Genomic DNA, 26,612 nt, shown 5'->3' with positions numbered 1-26,612 from the left:
TCTGCCTTAACACCAGTAAGATGGAGATCCTGCTCACTGGGACCCCTGCACATGCTTTCCCTCTCTCACTCTGGCTGCCTGCCTTGGGTCTTCCCCCTTCACCTTCCTGCGAGGCAAAAAACCTTGGTGTCATCTTTGACTCCACTCACTTTTTTGTCCCTCATATATCAGGTGTCGCCAAGAAGTCCCACTACCAGCTGTACCTTCTCAAGTGGACTCTTCCCTTTCTCACTTTCCCCCAGAAGCTCAATGTCTCCAGAGCCCTGGTTCTCTCTATGCTGGACTACTACAAGAACCTCTTTCTCAATCTGCCTTTAGCCTTGGCCTCAAGCCCAGGAACTTTATCTCTCCATCCCTGAAATCTCCCCACAGGCTCCCGGTGGCTGCAAGGATCAAGTTCAGGACCTTTTGCATTGTCCACAAGGCTTTCTGGGGTGGGGGCCCACACTAAATGCAACGCTCTCTTCCAAAATACCTTCCTTCTCAAGCCCTTTACTCAGCTACCTCCAACTCTCTACGGGTTAGAGGCTTCTCCAGGCATAGAGTGGGGGGTTGATCTCTCTCCTCTGCAGGTGCCTCCCTCTAGAATGGCCTCCCTTCCCCTGTGAAACATGATCCAGGCCACCTGAAGTTCTACAAGCAGCTCAACACATCCCTCTGCTCCTCTGCTTTCTCTCTCTCCCTTCCCTGTTGACTTACCTGACCTACCTGTCTGCTGTGCTGACTGGTTGCTTGGCTACCCTCAGAGTCTCACTGGGTACCAGGCTCTTTCTTGATCAGGCACCCTTGCACTGCCTCCGGGCCTATCACACACTTAGGGGTTGTAACTGTAACCCTACAGTCCCTTGTTATGCTTGCACTACCTAGAGCTGTGCTGCCCTGGCTGCAGTAACTCAGAGCATTGCTGCCCTGTTTCCCTTCCCCTCTCCCTTGCACTTCCGCCCTTCCTTTCCCCTTGCACTTCTTGTTCTCTCCCTTGCATGATCTGAATGACACAAGGCCCCATATAGAGACATAGACAGACAGATAACAATTGGTTAAAAATGTGAGCGGGGTCTTTACTTACGTTCTTATGACAACTACCAGACTGTAGCCAAATACACCAACTCCAACCATAAAATATGCTAATGGCATCCTGTATTGTAAGAAGCCAATAGTCCTTTGATTGTTATAGTAGCCATAAAATAATGCTGAATATTTCACATAACCCTAAAGGAAGAAAAATAGAAAAGAGTTAGCATGATCCTGATTAGTATGTGTTAACTATGTGGCAGAATGATAATGGACGTTAATGGATGCTGCAACCCATAACACACTTAGCCATTGCTCTGTTTGTTTAATAAAAGAAGGTGATTTTTAGTCGAAAGAGTTCCATAATGTTACATACATCATGGTAAATCAATTAATTGCTTAGTTCCTTCTTTTTTGTCAAGAAAGAGCCGAAAATGAGCATCCACAGAATTGTACTCTTTACATTTGTAGATTAAAAAAATGTATTTATTTTGTATTTTTACCATAGTTCTTCCCAAAATATATACACTACAATAAAGAAGATGAAAAATTAAGAATATATAATCAGTTATTAATGCAAGATCTAAAATGATCAAGGTATGCAACGTCAGAATTATGTTTAAAGCAGTGTCAATGTTGGCATACGACAAATGTCTGCAGGCGGGGGATTCCATAGTTTAAGTGGCAACTGCCAAGTGTTGAAATGAACAGAAATGAGAAGGAGTACATTGAAGGCAAGAACAATGAAGAAGACCATTTGATAAAGAACATAGCTCGCAAAGAAGGTATTATTTTTTTACGAAAAGTGGTCAAATAAAAAGAAGTACATAATGTAATGCACAGAAAATAAAATCAATATTAAGTACAATAGGAAGCCAGGGAGATGCGAGAGGTTAGGAAACTATGATTGGAAATGCTAAGGCCAAACAGTGTACGTCAGTGGAATAAAGGATGGTTTAGGCTGGTAAGATAGCATGTATAGGATGACATGCATACAGAGAGCAGCAGCATTCAACCAAAAAATCTAAAGTAAATGTTTCACAAGATGTAAGGCATTGTTTATGAAATGAAGGTCTCTGAGACGTTACAGTTCTTAAAGTACATTTATTGGTACATAAGTACTCTGGTGCAAGATGCGTTTACAATGCCTCCACCACTCTCTCTTCCTCTCCCACCACCGCTCAACTGCTCATCTCAGAATCCTCCTCCCTCCATTCCCTCCTTCCAGAACACACACATACCTCACATACCCACACTCCAACATCCAATCCCTAACTTAAACATCAACAATATTTACACCACACACCTCCCATACTAGAACAACTATTTTCACCACACACCTCCCGCTTTATTTCATACATAACCACAACGCATAGTCTTATGTACAGTCTCACTTTTCTCATGGCCACTCTACCCAAATTCCACGCTTGTCCACCACTTACTATCGCTGTTTCTGCATACTCTCTCCCCTCCTGCATAGAGTTGCTATATAACACCTCGCCCGTCCTCTTCACAATGCATGTCTTAAACCTTACCCAATCGCCTCCCTTAACCTCCAAATCTTTCACATTTCTCCTCACATCACTCTTTCCTTTATCTTCTTCTGTAATTCAAACCTTTGCCTCACCTCCCTCAAATTCACCTTGTTTGCCCTAGCTCTCCCAACCCAGGATGGGCACACTTGAGAATTTCCCATCCTTCCTCTCATAAATTGAAATGGAACGTCTCCCGTTATAACATGAGCTGACATCCTTAGCCCTCTTATTCCCTCTTCCACCATATAGGCCTTCCCTTTCCCACACACTTCAGCCATTCCTACTGCCTCAATTATATAGCTATTTACCCTTTCCATGGCACCATTACATGATAGAATGATGTCCTCTTATGCTTAATCCTACTTACTCTTGTGCGGATGGGCCTCTGATCACCTTTCCCCAAAGTAGGCCCACTTTTTAAGAAGCGAGTGTACTTTTGACGAGAAAAAGCAAGCTTATTGCACAAATGGCTGCAAGGGGATAAATGATGCTGTATTCAAACTAACACAAGTCTCCTCAAACCACACAAGTTGACACATTTTAGACATTTTTTAACAGTAAAAAAATTCCCACATATTTTATTACAAATCATCCCCCCACACATGATTGGTCAAAGAAATACAAAAAAAAACTCCAATCTCCTCTAATCCGCAATCTCTCATTGGATGCATTTATTTAACTAGCATCATCAGCTAAAATTTGCAGCACACCCTCTTTCTGGGCTTCTTCCATGGTAGGTCATGACGTCGTCACATAGTTATACATTCAAACACAAACATAATTTATTACAAGTTCCAGCTGGCCTGGGGCTTCTAACTCCAGACGTGATGCACATGGTTTGCCAGGACACTTTAGTGCTAAGCGGAAGGGGAGAAATAACCAGTTCCCTTTGAACTGGTGATACATATCTTACCCACTCAGACTTGCTGGGGTCCTAGGTTCACTCTAATCTGCATGACTACCAAGTCAACAAGCATGGCCTCTGGAGAAACTGACAGAAACCCATAAAGCATTTGTCAACTTTGCCCTTAAGCAGCCCTTGCACCGAGTTTATTGCTGCTTCACAAACAGATGGCCGGACTTCTCTGGACAATGAATAACAGGCTCCCATGTGCTCAAAAATATTGCCTCTCCTTTCCACAATAGTGCTAAACCATAAAAAACTCAAGCCTGCCTGTGGCTGAACATCTGATATTGTTATAGCTGTGTGTTGCCCTTCCTCAGCCTTCAACCTCGCTAAACCAGTTTTCCCAGTCACACAGATTTCATCTTGCCAGCCCCGGTTGAGGGGCCTGGACAAACTATGAAAAGAGCTTGCGGTATCCAGATTTGTATATTTGTCATGTACCCCAACAGTCCCAAACATATGTCCATCAAAACCCCCATGTGTGTATGTCTGTGCATGCATGTTTAACTACCTCTGGTGGTGTATTCTTGTCATCCTCTGAAAATGTGCTGCCATATACACCTTCAAAATCCTTCGCAACAGCCTGCAAAATGACCCCATCTCTTGCATTCTGTACACATTACCTTCCTTGCAGAATATCCACATGCGCTAGCAAAGGGATTCTTGCTTCCACATTAATAACATGCACAGTCATTGGATGATGTATTAGAATTGCATTGCTACTGAAACCCAGCATTTCTTCCACAACAAGATGGCTTTTCCCCAATCAGTTTATGCCATTTGTAAGTGGTTGACTCCACTTTGAGAATCTTTGTCCGAATCTTCTTGTATTCCACTTTATTAAATTTCACCAAACATGCCATGGAGTATTTCACTCTTTTGGCAACCTTTATGACGTCATCCAGGGATGCGTCCACTTTGAGCCATAGTTTCTTCCCAATACGAGTGTTGCAGCAATGTATCATGAACCGGTCACAGATGTGCTCATCCAATCTATTGCCAATATTGCAGGTAATAGCTAAATCTATTAACACAGTTACATTTTCTTCCACCGTTTTGCCATGCTCCTGTGCTCGAGTACCAAAATGATAGTGCTACAGTACGGTGCTTGTCTTGGGTTTAAAATGCAGGAGCTGCCTCTATTTTGTTCATGTCATCCACATTATAGGCATCATATGATACATCAGGTAATCGGTTATGAATATGTTAGCCTTCATATACAAGGTAATGCATCACTAAGGACACTTTACTGTCGATTGCAAATCCTGCACTACACATGGAACGTATATAATTCAAACACCCTTTTTTCCACTAATTCTATTTCACTTTAGGTATTCGCGAAGAGTGCAAGAAAATTAGAGGACCTGGTCCATTTTGCATGGTCATGGGTCCACAGTCATACTGAATAAGGCAGGTTATTTTATTGGCGTGCATCCGCAATGTGTTTGTATCTATGCTATGTTCCCACTATTAATTTATATGTTATAATATTCTCCTTGTCCATTAGAGCTGACCCCCACCTTATGGTGCTCCTATGCAGTTTCTCCACTTATACATGGACCCTTTGTTCATACACGAACCCTCTGCGTTTTTCAACATATTTGTGTAACGTGTTGCTTAGCAACAGAGTTCTCATGCGAGGTGTCCGCAAGTTGCATGGTTCTTTTATCTAACTGTGATGGCGTCCATTTTTCTCAACTGCTCCAGCACTTGCACGGGCGCTCGCACTAGGTGCCTGTTCACTCACGCCTGAACTCACCCCTAATTTTCATTTTATGGGGTTCGCTGGAGAGGATATCTGGCCTGGTAACCTTGATTTCAACAGTAGCTCGGTGCGTTGGAGTCACCAATGTGCTATGCTACCAGATGCAGTAGTGAAATGAAAGTCTCTCAGATGGTTGCAGGTACATTTATTGGTACATAAGTATGCTGGAAAAAGGTGTGTCAAAAACACCACCACCACCACCCTCTCTTTCTCATCCACTGCCACTCAAATGCTCATCACGAAATCCACCTCCCTCTATTCCCTCCTTCGAGAACACTCATGTACCACACCCCACCATTAACTCCATGACCTAAACATCGACAACTATTTGTACCACACACCTTCCATACTAGTACAACCACAATTATTTATACCAGAGTTTAATTTAAGGTTACATGCCTCAGCAACTGACAAAATGTTATCTCGGAAAAAACGGAAAAGTATCAAAAGTAAGCCTAACTTATGAGCAGACTAGGAAGGACTAATAACAGATGGAGGAAAACATGGAAACTGGAGTGTGAACGAGGCAACATTGAAAAAAAGAGAGTTGATGTTTTGTGTGGATTTGCAGGTAGAAAATGGGTACCATTTGTGATTCAATGCCAGAAAGAGGAGTGTGCAATTCTAAGACAAGACAGGAGGCTCGCATTATGCTTTACTTTCTTTTAATTCTGCCATACCAGCACTTCAACTTAACTTCAACTTTTTTTCTTTTTTTTTTTCAGAAAGAAAAACAAAGGAATCGAAAAAGTTACAATATTCATTTCCTTGAACCCCCTGAAATGAGTTCCAAAACTACAACTTCCATCCCCCTGAGGCCTTCTGTAGTCCTGACCTCTGTCCTTGCACCAATCAGTGTCCAGCTTGGGGTATAAACTCTCCCACTCCTAGGTCCCTTCCTCTTTCTTTTGGCTGCCATACTGCAGATGAGTAGCGTTTTTATATATGTGTGTTATGAGAGAATGTAGAACGAAATGTGCAGAGATGGATAGCACTTTTAACCTGTTTTCAATACGCGCGCACGCGTAGGCATTTGTCCGCGGTATACGGAGTAGAAGTGGGGCGGAGCCGCGGGCAAAGCCGCTCGCATTAGGCAGCCGCCTCGTTCTCCTCAGGTAGAGTTTCACGCCATTGATTTCCGTAGCCCGCCCTCGCGGCTGCGCTCGTTCGCACGCACGCGCAGGGGCATCTCGCTTCTCCAAATCCAGTAGCATTATGACCCAGCAGCGCCGCTGAATCTTCCCAACATGCACAGCTCCCAACGCTCGTTGCGCATTAAATATTAGCGACGGAGCGGGACGTGCGGACACTTGTGGGACTTACAAAAAGAAGATTATAATAGCGACTACATCTCTCGAAAAAAAACAAAAAAAAAAAACAAAAACAGTCGCGGAAGCTAGAAAGGTCTACTAATCTTAGAGCCTCCCTAAAGCTGATTCCCAGAAGTCACCTCTGGTGACACTGTTTTCATGGCTCATTCATCGCACCCCGTGGATTCTCAGTCCACTTCTCCAGAGTGGAGCGAACAAGAGTGGGAAGAGGAGCCCACCTGGCAAGATGCAGACTTATCCCTCAGTTTCAAGAGGGTGCTGGGGGACTCGCTATCTCAGGCGGTCTCTCAAGGGGTGCAACCTCTAACGCAGAGGTTACAATTGCTGGAAGCGTATATGGTAGAGCAGAGAGACCAGCTCACAGCAAGGAAAAGACGGGCAGATAGCCCTGGGGAAGGGACATCAGCTGGACATCCTCAAACGAGGGTTGAAGATAAGGGGTGTAAGAAGGTCCGTAAAAGCTCAGACTCCTTGACCCCCGCGGACACAATAGAGAGGGGCAACACCGTTCCCCAAGGACATAGCGACCCTGTCGCCAGACTGAAAAAAGCCTTTCTAGCCAAACTGGCGGATAGCCGCAACGGACCCCCCACCCCAGGGGTGAATAATTCAGGGGATTATGAGGAGGGATACGCCCCCGACGATGAAGGTGGCGAAGAAGAAGAAGAGTTTCTTCATCCCATTGAACATTTCCCACAAGATGCTCCCGATGAGGAAGACAATATCCTCGATATGTTTGATCCGGAGACCATTAGGCACCTGAGGTCCTCCGAATGGGTGCCCTCCCCCAGAGTGGCGCTGTACATGGCCCAACACATCCGTAAACCATTGGACAGGGAGGTTAGATCCCGCATGCGTGCAGAATGTCCGAGACCGGAGCTTCCAGGCAAGCTAACGGATACTCCAGAATTGGACCCGAAGATGGTCACTTTCGTAACCAAGTCGGCAAATGATATCCGAAAAGGAGTTGATCGTGCCTGGAAGGGATGCCAGGACAAGCTTCTGGACCTTGCGGGCCCATTAGCCAAGATAATGGACTTGGTTGAAAAGTCAAAGGACACTGGTGTTCCAGTCGATAATCAAGCGCTCGCGAACTGGGCACAAAGGGCGATTTGTCTATTAGGCAACGCGAACTGCGCCCTCTCTTCGGAGCGAAGGAGGGGGGTCCTCCTTAAAATAGACAAGAAGCTCAGCGACCTAGCTACATATGAGGCTGGAGAAGGCGCCAAAGGCCTTCCATTTGGAGAAGCCTTCGCTAAAGAGATGGCCCAATTTGTTGGTACATATGCTGCGCTTGAAAGAGCTCAGAGCTCTATAAAAAAGATCTTCCCTGGACGTGTTTTTGCAGGGACCGGACGATTCAGAGGTCGCTCGTCCGGTCGCTATAGCTATCAGAAACGACCTCAAGGTCCGCGCGCGCAATACTGGGAAGGCCGTCAACAAGACTGTTTCTTCCCAGCCAGAGGAAGACACGCGAGGGGCCGCAGAGGAAGAGGTTCATTCCGTCAGCCCAATACAGCAGGCGGTGAGTACAGCAAAAGTTCCTATCGGAGGCAGAACCCTCCATTTTTTGAAAGCGTGGCAAGCTTTATCAAGCGATGCTTGGGTTTTGAGAGCGATAGAGGGTCTTCCCCTAGACTTCATAGCGGTGCCAGAGCAGCGTGCAGCGCCAATCCCCATTTATATGTCGCAAGACGAAACAATACTGTTACACAGCGAATTGAGCAAATTAGTGGAGAAAAATGCGATAGAGCGAGAGATGACAGAGGGGCAAGTGTTCATCAGCAACATGTTTCTCGTGCACAGAGGAGAAAAGATTCGCCCCGTGATAAACCTGAAGGAATTGAACCGCTGGTTGGAATACAACCACTTCAAGATGGAGGGTATTCACCTCCTTCGGGACCTATTGCGCGCAGGAGATTGGCTAGCGCGTTTAGACCTCAAAGATGCGTACCTAGCGATTCCGATAGCACCGGCCTTTCGGAAATATCTGCAATTCCGCTGGAAAGGGGATATATGGCGGTTCACGTGCCTGCCATTCGGACTGGCCTCCGCACCATGGGCCTTCACGAAGGTAATGAAGCCAGTGACTGCCGCCATCAGAGAAAGGGGGATTCGTATGATTATCTACCTAGACGACATTCTAGTAATGGGATCCAGCAGAGAGAATCTCACGAGAGAAGTTCAATGGATATTCAACCTCCTTACATCTCTGGGATTTCTGGTGAACTTGGAGAAATCCCAACTAGCTCCGGTACAGAGATTAGAATTTTTAGGCTTCACAGTGGACACGGTGCGAGCGATTCTAGAGCTCCCAGGACACAAAGTGAGAGCCATAAAGAAGGAGCTCAGAGCAGTGATAGCGAAGCGTTCTATTTCGCTTCGGAATCTAGCCAGGATAGTGGGCCTGTTAGCAGCTTCCATTCAAGCTATTTTCCCCGGTCCCTTGCATTACCGCGCCTTGCAGAGACTGAAGATCAAACACCTGCAAGGAGGCCTGCAGTACCACCAACAAGTGGACTTAGACCGAGAAGCCATGTCAGAACTACATTGGTGGCTAGAAAACATGGAGGCCTGGAACGGCCGAGCGATTTTCGGGGATGTCCCAGAATTGGTTATAGAATCAGACGCAAGCAGGTCAGGCTGGGGAGCGAGATGCGAACATGTTCAGACAGGAGGGAGATGGTCCGACGAGGAGTTACAACTCCATATAAACTGCCTCGAGCTTCTAGCAGGCTCCTTCGCAGTGCAGGCCTTCACGAAGGACAGAGTGAAATGTTGTGTCCTGCTCAAGATGGACAACATTTCAGCAGTCCGTTACATCAACAAGTTAGGTGGAACAAGATCCAGAATGTTAGCGGAACTCGCAAAAGACTTCTGGCATTTTTGCCTCCAGAACAACGTTACAGTGACCGCAGAATACCTTCCGGGGAGCCAGAACTGCATTGCGGACTGGAACTCTCGATACCTGGTAGACTCCAGTGACTGGAAGCTGCATCCCCTAGTATTTCAGCGCATCCAGCAGACTTGGGGACCCTTAGATATAGATCTATTTGCGTCCAGACTGAATGCGCAGACGCAGAAGTACTTCAGTTGGAGGATAGACCCGGGAGCAGTGGGTACAGATGCCTTCCTGCACCCATGGCACGGAGCAGTGCGCTATGCCTTCCCGCCATTTGCAATGATCGCGAGAGCACTGGCGAAAGTCCGCAGAGACAAGGCAGAAGTGGTCATAGTATTACCCTGTTGGAGGACGCAGGCTTGGTTTCCAGTAGCGATGGAACTTTCTACAGATTTTCCGAGGATAGTTCCGAACACCCCGGACCTTCTACTGGACCCGTCCAACAGGACCCACCCGCTGATAGAAGCAGGATCCCTGCAGCTTATTGCCTGCAGGGTTTCAGGAGGAAATGTAACATGCCAGGAATTTCGGAACTCGCTGCAGATTGTATCCGAGATTCCTGGGCGCCTTCCACCGTCAGGAGCTATAACACAGCTTGGAAAGGTTGGGCAAAATGGTGTACAGACCTCCGTTTGGATCCCATTTCAGCACCTCTAGTGAACATCCTAAATTTTTTACCGACGAAATTTCAAGAGGGAGGCGCCTATAGGACTATGGGAGTATATAGATCGGCCATTTCGGCGGGACACAGCACAATAGAGGGGAACCCAGTGGGTGAACACTCAGCAATCCTGCGTCTCCTCAAAGGTATGAAACTGAGGAGGCCGCCGGAGCCGAAATACGCAGTCCTATGGGACGTCAGAGACGTCTTCCAATTGTTTATCAGGTGGCCAGAGAATGACGTCCTGTCCCGTTCACAGTTGTCGGGCAAGTTAGCAATGCTCTTATGCTTGATAGCATGTCGGAGAGTCTCAGACGTGAAAGCGTTGGAGATTGATAGGAAAATATTCTATCCGGAAGGAGTGCCGTTTAGTATCGCTAGAAGAACTAAGACAGATTCCAAAATAATTTCCTACCCATATTTTACGGAAAATAAGAAGTTATGCGTCGCACAGTGTATTAAGGATTATGAAGCAGCGACAGTGCAGTTTAGACCGCGCGGCATGACCCAGCTACTTATAGCGCGTAGGAAGCCTTATCATGCAGTAGCGACAGCAACCATTGCGAGATGGGTGAGGGAAGTTATGCAATGGGCAGGCATAGATTTATCCTTGTTTGGGGCTCATTCCACTAGAGGGGCGATGGCATCTAGAGCTTTTGTGACAGGCGTCTCATTGCAAGATATTATGAAGTCTGCAGATTGGTCTTCCGAAACAACATTTAAGACCTTTTATTTCAAACCAATTTCTGATATACCAAGCAAGGTCTTGTCAAGCTTTGAACAAGCATAATGCGAGCCTCCTGTCTTGTCATAGAATAAAGATTGCCAACGCTATCAGCTAAGGAAAGTCTTCATTCTATTAAAGACAAGGAGGCAAGCATTATATCCCCCCATTACTGCTAGAATTAACTAATAATTGTGATGCATTTCTAGTATTGATATTTGTTTTTCCCACCCTTACGTGATATTCTCTGTTCTCACAGGAGACGAGCAGAAGACGCCATGAGCGAGTTAAGAAGCTCGTCAGTGATTGGTTGCCAAGTTGTTCCTGTTGGGCCGTACGGTGAAGCCGATTACAAATCAAGAACAGTTGATGACAAAGTTTGGTCACGTTCTGGATGTTTATAGGAAGAAGTGTTAAGTGCAAAAGAAAGAGGAAGGGACCTAGGAGTGGGAGAGTTTATACCCCAAGCTGGACACTGATTGGTGCAAGGACAGAGGTCAGGACTACAGAAGGCCTCAGGGAGATGGAAGTTGTAGTTTTGGAACTCATTTCAGGGGGTTCAAGGAAATGAATATTGTAACTTTTTTGATTACTTTGTTTTTCTTTCTGAAAAAAAAAAAAAAGTTGAAGTTAAGTTGAAGTGCTGGTATGGCAGAATTAAAAGAAAGTGACGTGTGTAGAAAAGAGGACCAAGAAAGACCTTTGCGTTTCAGAATTAAATCCCATGAAAGCAAACAGAGAACATCTAAAAGATACGTTTTGTACATCACACAAATTGAAAGGTTGCTCAATCTATTCCCCACTCAAATTAACAATCAGTAAAAAACAATATAATTTTTCATTCAGGCACGGAAATGCAAGAGATGATGGTAAGTACATACTAAAAAGTACTCTTTCGGTGTGGTTTAAAACATTGACTGTGTAGGAGGAGTGGTTGCATGGTGCAATTACAGTACTGCCCTTATTTCTTATACTATAAGCACTATTTTCATGTTTCTGCATCATGCAATAAATCAGTGGAATCGACATAGATAGCAGGAAGAAAAAGTCAAGTTTATTGTTATCGAAATCCGCTTTAATGCAACAATAGTATCAGAGTCAGGCATATCACATTTTTATACAAGTTGCAAAATAATGAGAAATGTATAGAATTTCTTTGATACTGAGCCAAAGAGCAGGCCATAACACAGTCCTCAAGCTTTATCAAGTTAACAGTTCATACAGGCAAACAGCCCAGGCCTTGGCTGGAACGCTGGTACCTCCTTCTGTGAGAATTGATCAACAAGAGGTACCTAACCACCCGGGCATAATGACGGTGAAATTGGGAGGAAGTCCTTAGCCATTGATCTGTCCCTCAGATTGCTCTTGTTTCCATTTTCATAATTTTACAATATCTTTTTTGGCACCTGTTGCCGTTGGTCAGAGTTTTGGGGGTCCAACTACATGTTATTTTTTACATGAGAATAGAGCTTTCATGGTCATGATCCAAAGAATCTGACCAGTAACATCAATTACCTTCAGCTCTTTTAATATGAGGTAGGATAGCACGGGGGTATCTTTTGCCCTGGGAGAAATCCAAATTTCACCCAGTCTAGCTGTAATAAGTTAGAACATGCCTAACACCACATTAACATTATAGAGAGAAGTAGAGGATGACATCTCCAGAAGACTGCAATAAAAGGCAAAACCTTTCCAGATTAGCTGATGCCCATATACCTGCACCAGTAAGACTAAGAAACATAGTTTGGGCCCAATATATTAAACAAATGAATGCCACTGGCCACACTAGGGCACCTAATGAAATCCCCAACATAGCTGGTATCTATTGTGCCTTATGGGTTGCCTGTTGATTCATGTGTGTTGTCCACGAAGTGTCTGAAAACCTGATCCCCAGGTTATCATAGTATTGACAGACCAGCAATGGTATCCCTTTGGCACATCTGATGCTGATAACATTACACCTTATCTCCAGTGCATTACACCTGATTGTGTGGGATTGACACTAATTTCCTTATCTGCAATACACATTAATCAGATTGTGAGGAGCAAGCCGCATCCCAGCTATCTGGACAGCATCATTGGCATATAGAAAAAAAGTCAGATGTTCCACCCCCCCTCCCCCCAATCCCCCTGACACCCATAGGACATCGGGTGTTGCTTTCTCTAGTATGGCTGGCAACCTTGCTGATAACCTCACAGGGCGCTGAACTGTTGTGCACTTCTTCCTAGCAGCCATATCTCACTTGCTCTGAAACGGGATCTTGTGAAGAGATGTGGAGTTGCTTCATTGGAAGCCATTGAAAGTCTATACAATGTGATCATGGCTTTGCAGTCTGACAAGCAGTATTAATAATAATAACTTTAATGTGATATAGATTTGAAAATAAATTCAAACTTTACACATAATATAACTTACATACATTGACATAAAGAAAAAAAGGCAAATCATAAAATATATCTTATATCATATACAAATATCAATCTAACAACATATATATAAAAATGTGTATAAGAATATATGTGAAAATATAATAAAACATCACATATAGTTTCTTTTAAAGTAAAATAGAATATTAAGACTTCAATTAAAACAGATCTTTGTCCGTTATATTGACAGAGTCAGCGCCGTAAGTACGAGCATTACATCTCTCACCCACTGCTATCCTAACCAAAGTATGTAGATCATGGTACCATAAATGTAGGATTCCAGAGAATAAGGGTGCCTTAAATGTGGCATACCTAACCAGATCATGCAGCATCGGCAATCTTTGGCCCACCGTAATCGGACGTTTCAGATCAGAGTAAAGGACCCAGATGTTTTTCGATCTGTTGCCACACATTGTACAATGCAATAAACAGGTGCATATTGCTGGTATTGGTGCAATAGCGCCAGAAAGAGGTTCCACGTATGTTAAGCGGATCGTGTATGAATTCCCTAAGATATTTGAGTATTGGCTGTTCCAACATCATACACTCTGTTAACAAATGCTTAGCTGTTTCCACACATTCAGGGTATTTACATACACAGCAAACTCGATCACTAGCAGGAATTTTTTCTCTGACTCCTGTGTTGTACAGAGTTGGTAGTTGCTCCATTCGGAACAGAATAATGAACCGTCTAAGCCTTTTGGTGGGGCAGAGATATAGATATGCTTGTGGTTGCATTAAGGTATATAATCTATATTTAATAAAGTGGTAGGAGTTTAGGCTGCTTAAGTGTGAGAAATTCTCTAGCCAGTCCCACAAATCCACCTTTTTACTGAGTGCTATTAGCACCTCCTTAGAGACTGTATCTCCTCTATGCGTCCAGCCTATGTTTGCAAGGAATTTTGTCATATCTTTCAGAAGGGGGGAAGTGGAATGTTTTTTGCTCACTTCTTGATGGATCACAACCAATAATTGGTTGGAAGTACCGCCCTTCATTTTAAGATAGAATCCTGCTCTCCTCTTGAGTACTAATGCTTTAAGTGAGGGCAGGCCCAGTTCAAGCCTAATCAAGGCCATAGGGACACTCGGGGGTAGACCGAGTATCCGGCGCCAAAATTTGCCCTCTATCACTTGCAGCCAGGCAAGGTCAGTAGAGAGAAGAGTCTCCAGGCCATAGATAATCATGGGCGCAAACACTTGTATATATAGATGTCTTGTCCCCCACAAAGTAAAGCCACCCTGCTTATTTGTGAAAGATGATATTAATGCTATTACTTGCATAGCCCTGGTTATGCGCCCTTTCCTGCACAAGGAGTAGTCGCCCAGTGGCTCAATATCTACTCCAAGATATCTGTAGGATGGAGCATAGAGTATGGGTTTGTTGTATACCCATAGGTTCACTCGGGGAGCTCTTCTCCTGGTAAATCTGAGTACCTTGGTTTTATCTAAATTTATGGACAAGCCGTTATTCTTAACGTAATCCCACAGAGTGACCGCTGAACGCCTCAGTCCGGCTATGGTGTTATCAAATATGACCAAGTCATCAGCATATGCTAATACACTACAAGGAGCCTCACTGATTTTTGGAGGGCAATTATTTGTCTCAGCCAATGCTGCAGGGATGTCGTAAACATATAGATTGTAAATGAGGGGTGCAGTTACGCATCCCTGCTTTACCCCCCTATTCTGGGTCACCTGTTTAGTCATACTGCCTTCCTGATTTAGTCTGAGGCAGGCAGAAGTGTTGTGATGTAATTGTCTAAGGTAATATAAGAGGCCCGGCGGACAACCCATTTTTTCCAACTTCATCCATAACCTTGCTCTAGGTATAGTATCGAAAGCAGCCCTAAAATCTATATATAGCGCATATAGCGGGGGTTGTCCCTTGCTGAGAGCACGTGTGCGAAGCATGTACATCACCCAAAGGTTATGGGAGGTGGAATAGTCTCGCAGTAAACCACATTGGAACTTGCTGAGGATGTTAGTTTGTTCCACCCATTTCTGCAGCTCATTGAGCAATAATGCCGCAAAAAGTTTGCCAGTGATGTCCAACATAGAAAGGAGCCTATAGTTGTTGGGGTCTGTGCGGCTACCTTTTTTAAACACAGGTATCAGGATAGCCGTTTGCCAATAGCGGGGAATGATCCCCTGAGCTAGGATCTTCTTAAAGAGAATGGCAAAGAGGTAAGCCCAGAATTCAGGGTAGTTCTTTATAACTACATTAGCTAACCCGTTAGGGCCGGGGGCTCTGGAGGCCTTAAGGGTAACCATTTTATTATAGATAGTATTGCTTTTGTGTTCTGGACTCCCTACATCCTTGAAAGAGGTTTGATGGAAATACTGTTTCAAAGGATGTGCAACCTAGTATAGAGAAATTCACTTACTAGAGACATTTTTTGTGGAAAAGATAAAAATCGTTTAGCCATTTCTGTGTTAAGTGTCCTGAAACAGAGCTTCTTTTGTTACACCGAGGCAATATTTTGGGCCAAAGTAAGTTCTCACTCTGGGATCATCCGAGATTATTTTAGTGAGAGACCTTTTTTTGGCCAGGGGCCAGACATAATCAGGCCAGTATATAGACCTCCAGCTGTTTCCTTGAGTGTTCACTTTTAGAATCTTGGGCTTTGATTGATTTGATTTTAAGAAGGTTTAGGTCCATCCATTGTTTAATTGAGAACAGGCAATCCCCAAATAACTTGGCAGTAAGAACTGGTTGCTGGGCAATTTACCATATAATTAAAAAAAGTAAAGCCAATGTTGCTGATTAAATCCACCAAAGGCTTAATACAAAAGTTAAAGAATAAAGGGGACGGTAAGGACCCCTGCAGTACTCTGCATAACAGTGGATCTTGGTTGGAAATAGAGAACCCAAATTTCACTTATTAAGAATGGTCTGAAGAAAAGAACTTGATGCAGTGTCAAGACTATCCCTGTAGGTCCTGTGATTTGAGCCCTGCTAAAATGATATGATGGTCGACAGTGTTGAAGAATGATGAGCAATCTAACAATATCAGGGCTTCAACACCAGTCCCATCCATCAGTCTCTTCTCTGTATTGATCTGAAGTAGATACTGTTATCCTAACCATGCTATGCCATGATCTGAAACTAAATTGTTCCTCACCTAAAAGATTATTATTCTTTATGAATGACTGACGTTTTGGTGAACTAATTATTTCTGTTGTTTGGCTAAGCAAGGCAGTTGTGAGATTGGTCTTAGCAAGATCGCCAATTATTCTTTTTTTATATTGCTCTGTTTCCAGTAATTCATCTTTTACAATTTGTTTACCACTGGGGACCAGTCTTTAAGCTCATGGGCCCGGGTTTTGAACTTGTGTTGCTCCAAGAAGAGCGTGTTGCCCCTGAGCTATCCTCCCAGTCATTGGGGACAGTAGCAAAGTTAAAGATGAGGTCAATAGTAACAGGGTACTGTCCAGTGGACATCCAGAACCCTGATAAGAAGTAAACAAGAAGCTGAGCACTTACAATATTAGGCTACGAAAATTATATATTTCAGGTGTTTATGGATGCTTGGAAACTGTTTGGAATCTGTTGTGATGTGAGTTGTACTGAAGGTGCATGTGCATCACACAATGTTTCAATCGTTTATATTGTATTGCTATAAAGCAAGGATCACCTGAACGTGGATGGCTAAACTCATTTATAAAACATAACAATTCTTTTTCATATGTTCACCATTATCCATTCTGTTGTCGTAATATATCTTGTTGCAATTAATATGGTGTATTTATATGATTTCAGCTGTTGTTTGAAGAGTACTTTAAGATCAGGTGCAAAGTCACGACTTCTTTTTCTCTCTCGAATTCTGATTGTATGCCAATAAAGATGAATTTATAAGATTTGCCCTTTAGTGAGCAATAGCATAGAATTATCGATGGTGGCACAGGTGTAGTCATTACGAGCTTGTGCTGCTAGAATTTATTTTTTGCAAAACATTTTGAAAAAAAATAATTTCAATTACCCGGTCATACCAAGATGTCTCGAGAGGAAAAACAGTTTTCACAAAAGGCTTTGAAGAAAAGATTTGATCGAGAGTGTGTCCTGAAGCATAGTCGGATATTTGATATATGGTGACAAATCAACATCACTTAGTAAATCGAATAACTCTGCTTTATCAGTACCTTGTAAAAGTTCACACCAGAGATTAAGCCTTCATTTTGTTTTATGTTATTGTTAGTGCATGGCCCTAGCTTTAGAGCATCAGAGCTCTGTACTGGGTGTTGATAGCCAATGTCTGAGCTGTCATCTTTTAACAGTAGTGCATTACTGTGATTTCAGGTCTCTGTGCGTCCATTGGTATTACTATTTTTCAGGTGTTGTTGAAAAAGCCATGTTTTAACAGTTTTTCTGAAATTGGAGAATTGTGGGACCATTCTGAGCCGATGCTGTGATCGACTTCCAAAGGAGTGGTGCTTGACAAGAAAAGGATTAGTTCTGGGTCCTCTCTTTGTGGACGAGTTGGGATTTGAGGCAGTTGGTCAATTCGCTGGAAAAGGAGCTTGTGGCACCGGATATGTGGAGCCTAGTCACCAGGTATTTAGGTGTGCTACTTGTGACTGCTTTGTAATTGATACATGCAGTCTTGAACAGTATCCTGGCTTGCAGAGCAAGCTTATGTAGTTTGCGTAGGACAGGGGGATTCGGTCAAAATTCTTTGGACCTGTAATAAGACATGCTGCAGGGTGGTGGACTGCTTTCAGGGGAGCCAAGTGAGCATCTGAGAGCCCTGTCAGGAGGGCACTTCCCCCATCGATGTGCAAGACTACAGGGGCCTGGAATTCCTGCAGTGGGATTAAGGATTGGATTTTCTGAAGGGTGGAAATTTGGAGCCAGGCCATGTGGGCCTTCTTGGTGATGTGTTTCCGGAATGACAAGCTGCTGTCAATGGAGAGGGCTAATGATTATTCTGAATCCAAGAATTATAAATCAAATCCTTCAAGGTACATATCATTGAGGTATTATTGTACAAGTTGTTGTTTAGCGGGGGACCATTGAGGACAAATTCCTTCTTTGATGTGTTAAAGTTGAGATAGGCAGTCGACATCCAGGACTCAATGATGGCTAGGTAATCAGAGAGACAACTGATGTCCTGTGCGCTTTTTGCTCTCATGAATGGCTATTTTGGCATCATTGATGAGTGTGCTTAGAGGCTCCATGTAGACGTTAAAAATGAATCAGTGAGAAGATGGAGCCTTGCGGGCCTCTGCAGGAGACTGAGAGCCAGTAAGATTACAATAATGTACAAAACATATTGTAAACTGTCTGACTTTTTCACCGAGAGTGTGCTCTGTCATGCACCATTTTAACCTATCATTACAAACATTTTCTAAGGGGGGAGACCCCCACGGACCATCCTTGTTGGTTCAGTCTCCCTCACTACGCTCGGTTGCTCTTGCAAATTTGTGGCAAACATTTACGCCCCATCTATTAAACAATTTGCCAGCCGCCACTGGCAGTCCGAAAACAATCATAAAGTGGGTTCTTAGAACCTGCTTTATTTTTGTAAATTACACTGTGAAGTTTGGTTTTCTCTAATGTACTATAAATGCAAGACTGAAGAGTAGTATTTGTCTGTGTAACCCAGATAGACTGGATGCCTCAGATGAAGAGCTACTTATTTAGAGTCAACTTATTTGTTTTATTTTCCTATGCCTATCATCTTGTGCAACACAACTCCATGTTTTGAAGTTACCAAGTTACTGTGCTCTAAACATTCCCATATCCAAGTAAAATAATGAGTATTATATCATTATTTGATGTATAGCACTTCATGTTTGACTCCTGATGCCTCCTCCTTATTATTAGTACAAAATGTAATGGTACTTAGTGTATCAACCTAAGATTGATGAAGGACTGATTCGGCCCTGATGAAATTTGAACATGAAAAGTGCAGGCTGGCATGTGTCAGAGAGGAGCTTTTAACTCACTGAGCTATCTATTTCTGACATATACTTCGGTTTAATCAATTGTGCAGTTAAAAACATTTTTCAGGATTTCTCCCCATCACCCTCTCCTGTTCCCTAAAGTCCTTTTAAAAATAAAATATAGCACTACTGTTATCAGGTTTGCTAGTGGGCCATGACATTGTTACAGTACTTAGAAACAGTAGGAATATAAGTGTTATGTTACAAAGACATGTAACCACAAGAGCCAATGTATTACCTAATGCTGTGGTATTCACATTTAAAAAGGAATAGATGTCAATGTAGCTCAGTGGGTTAATTAAGTGCTCACTGCTGGTATTTATAAGTGTTCTTGAGGCCACAGGTGTGAAAAATAGCAAGATCTAGTCAACTTCATATCCACTCACCGTATCGCTCAGGAATGTATGGCCAATAGCATTTTTGGTCAGCGCCGTATGGGTGCACTTTCAGTTTGTGTTTTAGGAACTTTTGGACTCAAATTTGATTGATATTGCCTCTATACAGTTGACATTGTGATTTTGACAAATTGGATTCTGCCCCGTAAAATGGCCCAATCAGCTTTGACAATTTACAAACCAAAACACAACTTAATCATGAAGGTACTACAGAAACAATTAAGAGATATACCTCCTTAACATTTGGTGGTGATTCAGGATGAGGGAAAGCTATACTCTCAAGAAGGTTGTGAAGGTGAACCAGTAGTGACCCAAACAACACAATGGGCCTCATTACGACTTTGGAGGTAGCCATGGTGCTATTAGTGCCATGGCTGCCTCCAAAATCGTGTCCAGGTCCGGTCTGGTGGAGTGGGGACTTACCGGGACATTCCGCCCTAGGCGGACCCGGTAAGTCCCCATTCCAAATGCCATTCCCCATTCCCATTTGAGCCCCCATAGGGCTCAATGAGAATGGGGGAGGCACTAATTACGGGCCTGCTAATAGCAGGCCCGTAATTAGTGCCCTGGTCCCCTAACGGGACCCGTAAAAGACGTGTGGTCCGACCACACATCCCTTGCGTTTCCCGCTAAGGGAACTCGGAATTGGGCAGTAAGGGATTACCGGCACAGGTCTCCTTACCGGTGCCCGGTATCCCTTACCCGCCAACTTGTAATGACCCCCAATATCACAGTCCAAAATTGAGTGAATGTCCAATCAAGGTTCTATAAAAATATAACACTTTAATAAGATAAACCATCTGCACGTAGAATGAAAAGAGATTACTATACAAAAACCCACCCCAAAGGGAGGAACGGAGAAGATGCGATAGACTGGAGAAAGTAACACTCTGCGTGTAGTTCCTAGGGTTGTAGGTAAGGTACTAGCATAAAAAGGATATTGGGTTGAAAACAGGAGTGATCATGACCTGACCAGTCTCTAGGGTCCAAGTAAATCGTGGGGGCAGATCAGTGTCACAGTACTTGGATTCAATACTTGGTGGGCTGACGCAATCGGACCCAGATTCGAACAATGATGAGAGGTGATCAGGATCAGACGGGCACATCGAATCGTGGAGGCCCAGCTGTAAGAGGACATCGAGTCGGACACTAAGGTCAAATCCGGGTGCTCTGCGCAGTCAAACATCAGTGATTAAAGTGATGCAGGTCATGGTGTCTCAAGAACACTTCCCAGTTGGCCACGCTGATCAGGGCTTTGGCATCTTAGAGATGTCTGCAAGTAATGCTCCAGTGGTTTGAGTCAGTGGGCGACGGTCGTTGAACTGGTGATCGAGAGTGCACCGATGTGCTGTCAATGACGCAGTGGTTCTCGTGCTAGCTGGGCCAAGCCATGGTTATAAACGTCAGTTAGAGTCTGTGAGTGATCCTACAGAGATTAAGTTGGGGGTCCAGCATTGAGCAGATGCTTCGGGCCTAAGAGGTGATGTGCTTTGTTGGGACACAACGCAGTGTCGAGCTGATTTAGATGCAGTGCAATAGTTCCGTTGGTTGGAGGAAAGCAGACGCCACCACCCTCCCTATTGTTCAGGATTCAGGGAACACTTAGAGACAGGTTTGGTGTGGGAGAACAGGGATCATCAGTTAGTCTAGCCCTCCAGTTGCTGTGAGGCCTTTACGGTGGACTCAAGGACAGGATAGTCAAGTTCAGGGTCTGCTCTTCTGGCTTAGAAGATCTGCTGCAGAATGTTTGGACATGGTCCTCAGCACTGGTCACTCCCAATGTTCCTTGGGAGTGGTTATGGGTTAGAACTACAGTCTGTCTCGGGTGGCCCCTTCTCATCTTCCAAAGGTCTTTGGACAGTGCAACTGTCCTAAAAGAAGTCCAGGTGAGAATGTTCAGAACGTCTCTTTGGCCTTAAAGGATCCTTGAGGAACTGTGGGAATTCTGCAGAAGGGGTGCCAGATGCCTTCTTTTAAGGGTGCAAGTCCTTAGGTGATTGGTATACAGCTAGCTTGCTGTACGGGACCAATCCCTCCTCCTGGCTGGAGTGGACTTTTCCTGTTGACCCAAAGAGATTTGCTCCCGAGGTAGTGGAGATGACAGGAAGGGAAAGAGATACGGTGACAAACAATATGTTGGAAGTCCTCTTCCATTGTCCGGAGCCCTCCTGCATATCCTACTCCTGCCCACTTCCCTCCTACTGACAACAAAGACCTTTGGATATGCAGCACCCTGATGTGAGGCTACTCCTCCTGAAGGGGTGTTCTTCTTTGATACCTGGTTGCAGGACTGCGGTTCCTGTGCGGCTGTCTCTGGGGTGAGGGTTACTGGCCCTCACAAAGAGAATCAAATAGAGGCTGGGTCCTAAGGGTTTCTGTCCTATGGTGTTGCAGTATCGGCCCGTCTGACCTGAATACACATTCCTTTGCAGAGTTGACTCACAGGAGCTGGCACATCTGCAATATCAATTGGGATGTTGCAGCCATGATCACTATGCCAAAACCCCAGCATAGTTTATTTTTAGAGATTACCCTGCCACGAGCATGGGGTACTCATGATCATTGTAGTTTTGGGTATGAGGCAGATATTAAATGTTTCACCTGTGCTGTAGTCACTTTGCTGTTGCTGCCGCGGTCAAGTGGGCATCTTTTGACCTTTGAAGCTGCTCTGTGCCACGAGCGGAGTGGGTGCTGTGGATCCGGTCTATTGGTATTGAGTTGCCACACAGGGTGTTCTGGTTAGCAGATTATCCCTTTGGAGAAGGAATCGCCCACATCATTTTATGTACTAAAAATAAAAAAACGCCAGTGTTTTGCACTCTTGCCAGATGAAAATTCTTTACAGTGATGAATGTATTTACTGGTAAAAAGAAGAAATATAGGATTCTTTGCTACTTGTTATGGTGTTTGGGGCTTTGTGTCAAGTGGCTAGTCCTCTGGCCTTATGCATTACCAGGTGTAGGGGGCATTAACTCACACTGGGTGGCATTACTAGACATTTGAGGATGCACATGGCATATGAAAGAAGCAACTGTATATAGAAAGCTGTAACTTACATATTTTCACCATACCACGGCTGTAAGACAATAACAGACATGGAATGGATGTATCCTCAGAGGCTACCTTAGTCACACTGTTTCATGGTAGCAGCTGCAAATGTGGGGCTTTACTTCCCATATAATTACTAGACCTGGCATGCGCAGCAAAAATTTATATAAGTTGTCAGCAAATGGTAATATGAGGCTATGGTGGCATTTGCATCTCTGTCTCTGGCCTATGTTGGTTCTACTTGGACTACCTCTGTCATAACATGACCCCCTCCATGGCATTTCAGGGCAGCACCCTAATGAAAATGTGCTTTTTGAGAGGCAGATGAATACATCATCCATAGCTTCTGTTCCTCCCCAAGTTCAATATTGCACAGGTGAGAAACAGTACTCATAAAGACAAGCGTACCGCCCTTCCCTCAGGCAGGTACAGCAGGAGATGGATACATTCTAACGCTGAAGATGGCATGAGTAAACCAAACCAACGTTAAGACAATGCATGTGCATGCACTAGACACAAAGCAAATGTGCACTCAACATGAAGAACGTGATCACTAGGAAACACATGTATTAATACATGTATTTAAACATGAAAAATATTACCATAGCATCCATAAGGCATGAAAAATACTAACATAAGCAATGTATAAGCTGAATGCAACATGAACAAATATAACTCACTAACATAGGCAACAGTAATGAGTAGCCATTTTTCAAAAATGGAAGTCGCAACACGCTCCTAAGTAAACAAAAGGCCTCAAGGCTACGCGAGAACTCAACATGCGGAAATAACAAAATACAGATCTCTGCAGAGCTCTGACAGTAGCTAGCAAAACAAGCCCAGGTTACCCCGAATAAGGGAGGATAGGAATGTCAAAGTGAAAGCACAAGATAACGATTCCCAGGACGTAAGCCATACATTCTTAGACTAATTAAGAGCACAACTAGCCTTTGTAATTCAGGTGCAGGACAATTATAATGCAAAAGACTCCATGTAGAGTGGCTCAAGAGTGTCCTCAGTGGTAAGAGAAACCATACCACTCACATTAATATTAGCTAAAATCTTAATAAATGCAAGGTAAAAAAATTCCAAACAGAGTGCCATTGCATGTGGCTCATAATTGAAGAGCAATGCCTATTCATTAGCAATGAATACAGATAAGACACCAGCCGCACTCCTCAAACATATACCCAGACATGAGTTTCCACCCTGGCTCATGGCTTAGAAATGAGGGATAGTATCTTCTTTAATTGAAAGGAAAATAGTCTCTGGACCTCTCTCCCCCTGCTTCTGTCTGGCTCATGTTGTGATGGCCTGTCAGTTGTCCAAGGTTGGTCATTAAGTAGCCAACCAATCAGAATCCTTAAGGTTAAGCAGCCCATTACCTATTATGGCAACCAATTACATATTGGAGAGATGATGTCTTTTTACTATTATCAATTTACAGGTGGTGTCAGGAGGAGCCATCAGGTTGTCATAACCATATGAAATATTTTACATTTATAGAGCCTATATGTAGCCAATCCCCTTAACCAATCCATAGCCCCCATATGTTTTGTACTGAGAGATTATGTTGTGATGTCATCAATGATGAGTTTTGAGTGTTTAATTCATTGTTTGTGTTGGATTATTCGAGAGTGACAAGACTTTGTATTCTTGTATGCTGTCTCTGCTTTATTTGGATGATGATAAGGTTTTGCCTTGCATTTTGTCTGTTTCTGTCATTGAGTCTGATTTGATCTGGCTCCAGAACCTCTGCGTAATTTGGGATTTTGCAGGCCATCATAACAGCTTGGTATATAAAAAGTCTATTGGCTGCTTTAGTGTTGGTTTGGTATTTTATTAAATTTAAGCTTTCTATACCCATCACTCACTTCAGTTGATGACATCAGGGTTGAATGTCACTCTATGTGATGTCAGCAGCGTCATAGGTCATATGACATCCCTTCCAGTTATATCATTCTGTGTGTGATTTCACTTTCGCTACTCCTATCATTTTGGTGAATTGATGTCCTCACACCCTGTAGTGATACACAAAATTGCAAATTTGCCAATCAGGGCTTTAGATGACAGCATTAGCCGCTGAAAGCCAATAGTTTATTCAAAGTATGTGCCAAAAATGCTGACAGTAGTCTGTTGTAGCACTTCCATTATGCAGTAGTGAGCTACAAGGAATATGCAGGCCTAGTAGGGGTGGTAGGTCACATTATGCATTGTAGATAAACAGGCAGGGCGAAGGCCCCAGCTCTGTAGCTAATAGACATTATTGGAGTGTTTGGAACATTATGGCACCTATATAGCGCTTAGATAGCCAATCTTAAGCGCTATGAACACTAAGCTATGAGTGCATGCCTTTTAGAGCTTGCTCACATGGGGTTAATTCATCTCGGCTTCTCTTAGAATATTCTGCCTTTCTAACTGTAGCCCTGCATGGCTTTGTAAACTAATCTTCCTTTCTCTGGGAAGGCACTGATAAGACATTCCTGAGCTTTCGCGCAGATGGGCTCCAAGCAGGGAGGGGCACAGAAAAGGAGCACAGTGGAAATTCACAGAGTTGGGTTTTTCCATGAGCAAGCCTATATTTTGCACAGGGAAAGTTCTGGAACTGTGCATCATGGACTGACAGCACGAGATTATATAAATGCATGCCCACATGACTCAGGTGGGAGATCGATCTGTGGACTTGGTTCGAGCAAGATCAAGTGTCCGGAATCTGTGGCTCTGTCGGCACCCTGCAGCGCTGTCCTCTGAGCGGGGCTTGTTACAGCTAGCTTATGAGGGCCAGGGTCTCCCAGTGCTGATTGAAGGGGTGTAAGACTGTGTTTCTCTATGTTTTTCTAAGTTCTATGTTTCTCTATATTTTGCATTTCTCTAAGTTTTGTGCTTTGTAATCTTCTCTAACTTGAATCCCAAGATGTTGCTGAAATTCACTGTTTAGAATAAAATACTAAAACCTATTGAAGGTGTCATTTGTCACTAGCATGAGTTCACTGCTCGGCACAATAGAACCTGTATTTTGGGCTGAATTGGGTAATTTTTGCTCCCAAGGGCTGGTCCAGAGGAAGATTTGCCCAATATCAAGACATTTGGTGGCAGCTTGGGGATTTGTGCAGAGCAGTGCCTTGCTGTGAAATGACAAATTGTGTGAGAGAACACAGTGCAGAGTGATGAGCAGGCTGTCGCATTTCCTTGGTGGTCTCACTGCAGCTCTGAGACACAAAAGACAGCAACGTGGTGTCGGCTTGCCGTGGCCGATAGCTTGTGTGGTTAAGACTCCCTTCAGTAAATCAGTCGTGACTGACTTATTGCTTGGGAATGGAGCCAGGGGGCACATGGCGATAAACAAGCGGGAAATGGCTTTGTTTAAAGCGCTCCGATGAATGGTCAAGAAAGATTTATGTTCAATTAGGAAAGAATTTTATCATGCGGTTTCCCCAAGTTTAAAGTTGTAATTTGAAATGCAAAGTGAGACGGAGTTCTCAACTCTATTCTGTCATGAGGGCAGGGAAAATAGTTGCGAGGATTTGATATGCAAATTGTGAACAGTAATTCAACCATTGATTCAGCCCCAGTGTGCTAGCGAGTGGGGGGCTGTAATGTACGGAGGTGAAGGTTCGCTTTTTTAAATGTATGATTTTGAAGTGTTGACATTCCTGAAGATAACGTGGGAATGAGCCGTGTTTAGGAGAAAGGGTAACATCTGTGTTGAGAGCCTAAAGGGTTTGTTTTTCTTTTGGCAACTATAAATTCCATGTGCTGGTGGTGCATTCTGTTTAAGGAAACACACTAAAATGGCTACATTGCATTTTAGCTGTGCCATGCTTACAATGGGTGAGAGACTCACTTAAAAAAGAAAGTGAGTGAATAGTATTTGGATTTTCGATTTTTGTGTATTGATTTTAAATTGCAGAATCAGTTTGCAATGGTTGGGGGGAAAAAACAATTTATATTTTTCTAAATTGC

At 43.8% G+C, this 26,612-nt stretch overlaps 1 protein-coding gene across 1 annotated transcript in view; it reads right to left on the bottom strand.

The window, feature by feature from the left end:
• Positions 1-26,612, bottom strand: part of LOC138510277 (transmembrane channel-like protein 2-A) — a 1,079,160-nt gene that overhangs the window by 724,573 nt on the left and 327,975 nt on the right. Inside the window, exon 9 of the mRNA XM_069625812.1 lies at positions 1,067-1,209. Coding sequence (XP_069481913.1) covers positions 1,067-1,209 — 143 coding nt within the window. The remainder of the gene's footprint in view (positions 1-1,066; positions 1,210-26,612) is intronic.

Source organism: Ambystoma mexicanum, chromosome 6p (assembly GCF_040938575.1).
Source record: "Ambystoma mexicanum isolate Mex_15411 chromosome 6p, UKY_AmexF1_1, whole genome shotgun sequence".
Taxonomy (NCBI): Eukaryota; Metazoa; Chordata; class Amphibia; order Caudata; family Ambystomatidae; genus Ambystoma; species Ambystoma mexicanum.
This window is presented reverse-complemented; position numbering and strand designations above follow the sequence as displayed.